Genomic DNA, 9,601 nt, shown 5'->3' with positions numbered 1-9,601 from the left:
TTATTGCTTCACTAATCACCATTACCGGGCAAGGCCATTCCTAACATCCTGTTAAGGTCGGCTTTTGAATGTTATTTCATATATTATCTGTTTGAAAGTATCAAATCTTTATAGTTAATACAGAGATGGTAATAGGGAGAGCATGTGTAGATCATTGTTCATGTTAGCATGAAAACATCTTGATGATAATTTGTTCATGTTTTGCATATGAAAGATTAGATCATACCCCAATTATTTTTTTCATTTTTATTTTTTGAGTTGATTTAAGGTAACTTAAAAATTGAATATATAATAATTTATCAACTTCTTATTATATTTATATATATATAATTGAAATAAAAATGTAATGAAAACGATAGAATAACCTAAACATATTGTCAAGAAACATACCTTTTAACTTTTATCCCACGTTGTCAAGAAACATAGCCTAAACACTATATAAGCTAAACCCATTAATCTCTTCAACTTATGGAACTAATATGTATTAAATTACAATGTTAGTCCATATAATTTTATTTTTTTTAAATTTTTAAAGCATATTTTTTTAAAATGTTAAGGCGCGGATGACGATTTGCACATTGTCAGAATATAGCAGAGTCTTAGCTAAGGCGTGGTTGACGATCCGCGCCTTCTCTTATGTGACACCAGCTTGGACAAAATCCCGTAAAGACGTGGATGGTGATCTGCATCTTGTCAGAAAGGGTGCTAGATCAGTAAAATTAAGAGAAAATGTGTCTGACAGGTAATTATTACCTGTCAGGGTGATATTTTAGGTAAAATCACCTTCATTCTTTTATGTAAAAACAAACCTATAAATTATTTTCACGGGATAATTTTGTTGTTGTTTTTATTTAATTTAATATATGATCAAATTTATCTCTCTTAAAATTTATATACAAAGTAAAAATGGGACAAAAATGATAAGGCTGAAGGAGTATTTTATTGACAATTAAATGATTAAAAATATAAATTTATATATATATTAATGATTAAATTAAATAAATGAAGTATTTTTACAAAATTAATAAGGCAGAAGGAGTAACTTTTTTTGACAACTAAATGATTAAAAATATAAATTTATATATATTAATGATTAAATTAAATAAATGGAGTATTTTTATTGGGTTACAACTTTAGTAGATGAGTAAATTACTTACTTATTGGGCTAATGGTTATTTAAACTTTAAAGACCTATTTTTTATTAGATTTTTAGATAATTCAAAATTAAAATTTAATCAATATGCATTTGATCCGATTATCAAATTTTTCTAAATATTTGATTCAAATTATGCAAAAATCAAAAAATATATCTAAAATTTTAAATTGGATCAACATATCAGATCAATAGATAAAAGTTTTTTGCACTCCTATGTGTTAACCCATATATATAAAAAAAAATTCTTATACGACACGCACAGCCGATCCTGGTCATGAATGCGGTTGAAAATCTAAAATAACCTACACGGTATGAAAACGACACACGTCCAGGAATTCCCATAAAACCGCAAGGCATTTAATAATTATGGTTGAGTCAATCTTAAGGGATGAAATGTCAATGATGACTATAACGATGGCAGGCGAAGGTGTTTAAACGTATTCTAAGTTGACTTGTATAACGCTGAAATTTAGTCTGATATATTACATGTCAAACGATTTGAATATTTTATTTAAGAAAGAAAGGGAAGAAGGAATTTTTTGCAGGAGGATGAAGTCTGTCAAGGCTCTGATTCTGCTATCATCTATTATAGCCCTGGGTTGGATTGGAACACATGCTGCAACACTGGTTGAAGATGAAGGTATGCAGAGATTAATTGAATCGAGCTTTTGTGGGATTCTTTGTTATGGGTTTTGTGTTTTGTGTACAGTGAGAGTTTTGAATAGGATTGCAAGAACAATGGGGGCTATGAACTGGAACTTTGATGAAAATGCTTGCCGTGACAATGGAACAGTCCCCGTGGACACAGAGTATGACCCTCAGATGAATGTTACCTGCGGCTGCCAGAATGAAACCTGCCATGTCACACGTTTGTAGGTTTTCCAAATCCTTCTTCAATTCTTGGGCAACTCATGCTTGCCGTGACAATAGGCTTAATTTGTTTAACTTTTTTCCTGAATCCACACACAGTGATAAGAGACTAAAAGTGAGCTTGTTACGAATTTCAGAATATTTAAACGTTACAACCTTCCTGGTGTACTTCCATCTGAGCTACTAAATCTTCCTCGTCTCATAGAGATGTAAGCAACACAACTCTCTCTCTTCTCACGTTGCATGGCCTACATAAATGGATCGAGGAGGCTGACAAGACGATCATTTTATTTGAAAATTTTAAATTTTTATATAATTTAATTATTTTCTTTGTATTTATCATCAATTTTGGTATAATGATAAAATTAACTCTCAACATTTGCATAAATAGTCACTTTGACCCCTATTTCTTTTTGAAACATTTTAGTTCCAAACGTTTCAATTTTTAGTCAAAATAATTCATATTAGACGAAAATCATTAATTGACTAACAGTCAAAATATATTATTGATGTGTCATTTTTACATGTAATTAATTGGTGACGTGGTAGATATTATGTCAGTCGAAGTGATGTCGTGATATGTGTCACATCACTCAAAGTGATGATCTGACTTGTGCTATGTCACCTGAAAATGATGACGTGATATGTGTCAAATCATCCGAAATGATAAGGGGACAAGTATCATATAACCAATGAAGCACATGTGAAAATGTCACATTTGATCGGTAGTAAACTAAGGCTTCCATTTCAATAAGGGTTATTTCGACCAAAAATTTAAACATTAGAGTTAAAATACTCAAAAAAAATAACAGAAGAAGAAGAAAAAGAGCCAAAAATGATCATTTATGCAAATGTTGGGGTAATTTTATCATTATGCCATTTACTTTCTCCTAAAATTCTATAAATGCGTCCCTTACTGTAAAATCATGTGTTCCTCCCTAGTATATAAACTTAAGATCTTGTTGGAATGCCTGCAGTGATTTTTCTTATAACTACCTGAATGGTTCAATACCAAATGAATGGGGTTCAATGCAGTTGGAGAAAATGTGAGTTAGCCTCGGTTACTTTCTTGTTCACCATAATCGGTTGTTATTGAGCTAACGCCTGACCGGATAACCTTCCTGCAGCTGTCTTCGGAAACCGATTATCCGGTACAATCCCAACATCTCTGGGGAACATTAGCACCCTTAAGTACCTGTAAGTTTTTTAAGTAATCTAATTAATGGAAACGATGTTTGGAAACCGGATTCCTGTGAGAGCTAGACTGGTCAATCATATGTTTTACATTCCTTCAGTTAGGATTTTAAGCACACAGCCTTAGTTTATCTATCTTACAGGGACCTCGAAGTAAACAATTTTTCAGGCCAAGTCCCGCCGGACCTCGGGCGGTTGGCGAACTTGGAAACTTTGTAAGACATTTGAAATACTTTTTATTTGGATTATAGAGCTTTATTCTTTTCAGTCTTGCAATGTTTCTTAATAGTCTTTGAAAGACATTGTACATTTGTTTTTGCAGAAGATTATCATCCAACAGACTGAGTGGAAATTTACCGTCAGAACTAGCTGGTCTGAGGAACTTGACAGATTTGTAAGCTCTTTAATGGAGATCATTATGCTAATTTGAATTAAAACAAGTGAAAACATTTAATCAATTTATGAACATTAATTTTGTGAAATGCAGTCGGATAAATGACAACAACTTGAATGGCAGTATACCGGATTTCATTCAGAATTGGACCAAACTTGAAAGACTGTAAGATATCTTCAAGAGGTTTCTATAGTGATTTTAACTATCAAATTTGTACTTTTGGAAATATTTTTTTCTCTCTCTCTTTAATTTATGTGGGAAAACCAGGGAAATTCAAGGTAGTGGACTTGGAGGACCTATTCCATCATCCGTTTCTACTTTGGAAAACTTAAATATTTTGTAAGCGAAAACTTCTCAATTTCACAATCAGAAGAAGATAAAATCACATAAATTTACTGAATTTTCTGTTTGCTAAATGTTTTTGTCTCAATATTATATTTGTTTACAGGATGATAAGTGATATAAATGGAACAAATCAGCCTTTTCCTGATCTGAGGAGCCAGACACGCATCAGACGAATGTAACGTTCAATTCTAATCTTTTACTAATTCCAAAAATGTTTTGTGAATAATCTCTATATTGACTCAGATTCCAATTGATAATGAAGTTGAATTTCTGTGTAATTTTATGTTCATCTCATTTTGATTACCTTTTCACTTACAAAATTCTAGCATCAGAATGTTTGAAATGGCCAAAATCTTGAATTTTGTAGAATTTTAAAGAAATGCAGCATTTCTGGACAGATCCCTGAATATGTATGGAGACTGAGTAACTTGCATATGCTGTGAGTACTCTTTATAAGTAACTCTCAGGTACTAAAAGGGTTTTGGAAGAGTGGTGGTGGTTAGCCATAACATGGATGTTTTTTCTTACGATTATGGACAGGGATCTCAGTTTCAACAGTATAACAGGAGAACTTGAAAACGCCATACCCACTACAGAGTTAAAGTTCCTGTAAGTTTCTTCTACTTCCCATCTTTCTCCTTTGATAAAACAAATCATCTAGGCCATCATACCAATAATTTTTCCTACTTTATCTTCTGTAAAACTTGAAATATTCACTTTGCATGCTGCATTCAGCTTTCTAACTGGAAACAATCTCAGTGGAAATATACCACAATCAATCTTGAGGACAGGAATGACTGTGTATGTATTTTTTACAACAACATTTGTTTGTAAGTTGTTCATCACTGGCACTTACTCTAAGAAGATGGTTCTAATTTTCATATTTTTCTGGCAGGGATCTCTCTTACAATAATTTCACATGGCAAAGCCCTGAGCAGCCTGCTTGTCAGCCATTGTTGGTCTTCTTTTATTTCTTTAATTGCAGAGAAAATGTCTAATTACCATATGACTTTTCCATAATTACTAAACTTCTATTGTGTGTGTGTTTTTTTTGTTTTAAAATAGGAATAATGTTAATCTGTTCCGCAGTTCTTCATCAAGAAACCTGTAAGTTGCTTTTCTTACTGCATCAATTATGTATGTTAAAAGATCCCAAAGAAATGAATACACAAACATGTTACGAATTTGAGATCGATATAACATGAATTATGTTGTCGAAATTTGTATCTGTATATAACGTTTTAAACAGTAACTAAACACAAATAATGGATTGCATGGTCTAAGCATAGTCCATTCTTCATTAAATGGTTCAAAAGTTTAGGATAAGTTTTTCTTAACATTAAGTAATTTCCTCTTGTCTATCTTTATAACAGGGGCGAAGTGTTTCAATGCAGGAACGATTTCAAATGCGAAAAATGTAAGTATGCTGAAAATGTTGCTTTAAGTTTTAATTTTATTCAGTAACCTTGTATTTTGATGTCATTTTCCGTTAGCTTCTTCACCTGCAACCAGGGATTTAAACAGAGATTGCAATATGATATTAAAGTTGTATTTTCCATTCAAGCTTTCTGAGTCGGCTAATATTTACAGCACTTGGTTGCGGTTAACATGAAAACGTCTCTGTGATTGCAATTTAAATCGCTGTTTGGAGTTGTGTCTTGACAGAATGTGTGATGCTCATCCCTATGTAGCTTAGTACTTGTCTCCCATTTCAGACTCACACTCTTTGTACGTGAATTGCGGTGGCGACGATGTGACAATGAACGGTAAAACTTACATAGGAGATAGAACCTTTGGTACTGGTGGTGCTGCAACATTATATCAGAATAATGATAACTGGGGGTTTAGTAGTACCGGAGATTTTAGAGACGATAATGATGAACTGAACTCACAAGCACGTTTCACTAGAGTTGTTAGTTCACCGGACCTCCCTGAATTATACACTACAGCAAGACTGTCTGCAGTTTCACTTACTTATTATCAATTTTGTTTGGAAAATGGGAATTATACTGTGACTCTTCACTTTGCTGAGATTCAATTCTCAAATAATGCAAGCTATGCAAGCCTCGGGAGGCGATTGTTTGATATCTATATCCAGGTAAATGATCATAATCGAGATGCATAATTGCGTTAATGGGTTATCAACAATGTGTTTCTGGACTTGATTTTAATGTGGCACTGGCAGGATGAGATTGTGGAGAAAGATTTCGACATCGTAGTGGAAACTAAAGCAGTTCTTGCCCCATATGCAAAACCATATAATGTTAGTGTAACAAACAACAGACTCGAGATACGATTTTACTGGGCTGGCAAAGGAACTCAAGCAATCCCTGACAGAGGAACCTATGGTCCACTGATTTCAGCAATCTCCTTAGAAAATCCAGATTTCAAACCATCAGAGAACAACAATATTGTGCCAATCGTTGTTGGCATCGTAGTAGCATTTCTCGTAGTCCTCGGATCATGTTTCCTTTGGTGGAGGTACTATGTTAAAGCCAAGAACCTGCGAGGAAAAGGTTTGCTTTGTTAAGCTTTTACCTTTTAAGACAAGGTACCTACTTGATTTAGATATGTAATTCCTCCTTTTTTTTTTTGCAGATCCTGAAGGCCTAGATGTTCAAATTATGTCTTTCACTTTAAAGCAAATTAAGGTTGCCACCAATAACTTCGATTCTGTGAACAAGATCGGAGAAGGTGGATTTGGACCTGTTTACAAGGTATAGAACACAGATTTAATATGGGGTTTCAGTTTACAGATTATGCTTAGAATATTTTCATTATTGGATTTCAGGGTCAGCTTGCTGATGGAACAGTAATTGCAGTGAAGCAGCTATCTTCGAAATCAAGTCAGGGCAATCGCGAATTCATGAACGAGATTGGTATGATATCGTGTTTTCAACATCCGAATCTTGTCAAGCTTTATGGATGCTGCACTGAAGGGAATCAATTGTTGCTTGTATATGAGTACCTAGAAAATAATTGCCTTTCTCGGGCTTTGTTTGGTAAGTTCATCCATCTTTTACCCGCTAGATTTAAACTGGATGATTAAGAAAATGGAAGAAAAACCTTAAGAAGTGGACAATGATTGCTTTTCCTATGTAATATTTCCTGGGATTTTTCTTTAGGCCCAAGAAATAGTCGAATGAACCTGGATTGGCTAACCAGGCACAAGATCTGTACTGGGATAGCTAAAGGTTTAGCATTTCTCCATGAAGAGTCTAGACTCAAAATTGTTCATAGAGACATCAAAGGTACCAATATCCTGCTTGATGGAGACCTAAACCCTAAAATTTCCGACTTCGGATTGGCAAAGCTTCACGAGGAAGAAAAAACCCACATCAGCACACGAATTGCCGGAACAATGTAAGCCACTCATCATTTTTTAATCTTTTTTTCTACATTTCTAGTTAATGAATCTGTTCCGAACTTCAAATTGAATGCAAATGAACCTGATAAAATTTGAATGCAGAGGATATATTGCACCAGAGTATGCACTCTGGGGTTACTTGACAAATAAGGCAGATGTTTACAGTTTCGGAATTCTGGCTTTGGAAATTGCCAGTGGGAAGCACAATATGAGCTATGGATCAGAGAATAAATATACTTGTCTTCTTGATTGGGTAATCACTACCACATATAGACACACACATAACGATGAGTCTTTTATATATTTTTTTAAGATTTGAAATGAAATTTACTATTCTTATGTATGTTTTAGGCCTGTAATTTACAGCAAAATGGAAAGCTATTAGAATTGGTGGATGAAAAGCTGGGAACTGAGTTTAACATGGCACAAGCAGAAGGGATGATTAAAATGGCTCTTTTATGTACAAACGGTTCACCTTCATTAAGGCCAACCATGTCTGAAGTAGTAGGCATGCTAGAAGGAACAACCGACATCCCGGAAATCGTCCCTGATCCGGGTAGTTACAATCAAGATTTGAGGTTTAAAGCCATTAGGGACCATCATAAGTCTATGAATAACAACAGTAAGGTGAGCAGCTCATCATCTGCAGGGTTCATGATTGAACTTTCTTCTGCTAGACTGAATGAAATCAGCCAGGAGTCCTACTCAGGGTTTAGAACAACGGAAACAGAGACATCGATGTCAGCCCCATCATGAAGCGGTTCGTCAATGTCTGTATAGCATTCAGAGAAACACTCCATAGCTGGATTCTTGTTATCATTAATCTTGTTGTATTTGTTGATAGCCTATACTTGTATCATATTTTATGTGGTTTGAGTGATGACTCTGAGCTTCCATTAAAACATGGGATATGAACCATCAAGTGAAACTTGGTCTCAGGTGGAGCAATTTCGTGAAGAACATGTATATCTGTTGTTCTTTGGTCTCAGACTCACTGTTGAAATAAATGTGCCTGAAATTGTTGGTCTCTCCCTGTCTCTCATGCAAAGTACTAACCCACTTTTGATCCTGCTTTTCGGTCGTACTTAGTCATAAACGACCGATAACAACTCCATCTTTTATTGTGTTTTCAAAGACTTGAAATTTTTTTTTTTGGACCATCACAAAATAACTCCAACAAACACTATTATATGAATCTACGTCTATAAGATATTCTTCAACCAACCCAAACTATCCAAATGAATTCCAATAAAATACATTTCAAAGGAAGATTAAGGAAGTAGTTTAGCATTGGGAAACTTTGAAAATTTGTTAACGGCGGTGTCCGATAACAGAATTTTTTAACGGACGTTACGGACTAAACACTTAAAATAGTAACATTTGTAATCTTAGACACCTACATTGACCAAAAAAAGTTTAGACACCTAAATAGAAAAAGAGATATAATATGAACGATCTTTTTATATTAAACCTTCTATGCATTTATGAAAAGAGGTATAGTATGAACAATTTTTTATTAATACTTTTGGGTAAATTAAATATAAAACTATTGTTCAATTAACCTATTTGATGTTTTAGTATTAGCTTAGGGGTAAAACTAAATATTAGTAACATGTTTGTTAACGTTGTCACGTCATCAATTTAATAGAGATAGTGATGGAATGGCCATTTTATTACAAATCAATAATGTTAGTGATTAATTTATTACTTTTAAAACTTTAGTGCGAAAAACGAAAAGTTACTTAAATATTATGATTATTTGTGTAGTTTAACCTTTTATTTTAGAGAAAATAACCTCAGTGACCAAAAATCTCATATAATATACGATTTTAACCAACTTTTTCCGGATTTGCCAAAATGACCAACAAAATCGCAATGCGATCGCTAATTCGCAACGCGATCTCCATTATCGCAAATTCGCGTTGCATTTTCGCAATGCGATAGTTGAAAATCGCGTTGCGATGGTCTACAGTATCGTTGCGATTTTCCCAATTCGCAATGCGAATAAGTAAATCGCAACGCGAATTGGGAAATTCGCAATGCGAATAAGTAAATCGCAACGCGAATTGGGAAAATCGCAATGCGATACTGACTATCGCAATGCGATAATAAAAAATCGCAACGAGATACTTACTTTCGCAACGCGATACTGACTTTCGCAACGCGATTTACATAGCGTCATTCGTATTAACGCATATTTTTTTTTCAAATTCCAAACACGTATTTTTTCTTAATAAATCGGAAAATGAACCGTCCACAGTAATCGCAACTCATA

General features: G+C 34.1%; 1 protein-coding gene across 1 annotated transcript; it reads left to right on the top strand.

The window, feature by feature from the left end:
* Positions 1–1,708: 1,708 nt before the first annotated feature.
* On the top strand, positions 1,709–8,106 carry LOC120189107 (probable LRR receptor-like serine/threonine-protein kinase RFK1). Its single transcript, XM_039192446.1, has 23 exons — positions 1,709–1,796; positions 1,866–2,028; positions 2,164–2,235; positions 3,004–3,074; positions 3,154–3,223; positions 3,364–3,435; positions 3,543–3,614; positions 3,708–3,779; positions 3,882–3,953; positions 4,063–4,134; positions 4,327–4,398; positions 4,500–4,568; positions 4,695–4,760; positions 4,855–4,914; positions 5,025–5,066; positions 5,333–5,376; positions 5,675–6,057; positions 6,145–6,475; positions 6,558–6,676; positions 6,751–6,961; positions 7,091–7,322; positions 7,429–7,579; positions 7,678–8,106. The coding sequence occupies exons 2-23, from the start codon at positions 1,895–1,897 to the stop codon at positions 8,080–8,082; spliced, it is 2,892 nt and encodes a 963-aa protein (XP_039048377.1). The 5' UTR covers positions 1,709–1,796; positions 1,866–1,894; the 3' UTR covers positions 8,083–8,106.
* Positions 8,107–9,601: the final 1,495 nt, after the last annotated feature.

This window comes from Hibiscus syriacus, unplaced genomic scaffold (genome assembly GCF_006381635.1).
Source record: "Hibiscus syriacus cultivar Baekdansim isolate YM2019G1 unplaced genomic scaffold, ASM638163v2 tig00004072_pilon, whole genome shotgun sequence".
NCBI lineage: Eukaryota > Viridiplantae > Streptophyta > Magnoliopsida > Malvales > Malvaceae > Hibiscus > Hibiscus syriacus.
The sequence above is the reverse complement of the archived record's forward strand: the minus strand, read 5'-3'. Positions and strand labels throughout refer to the sequence as shown.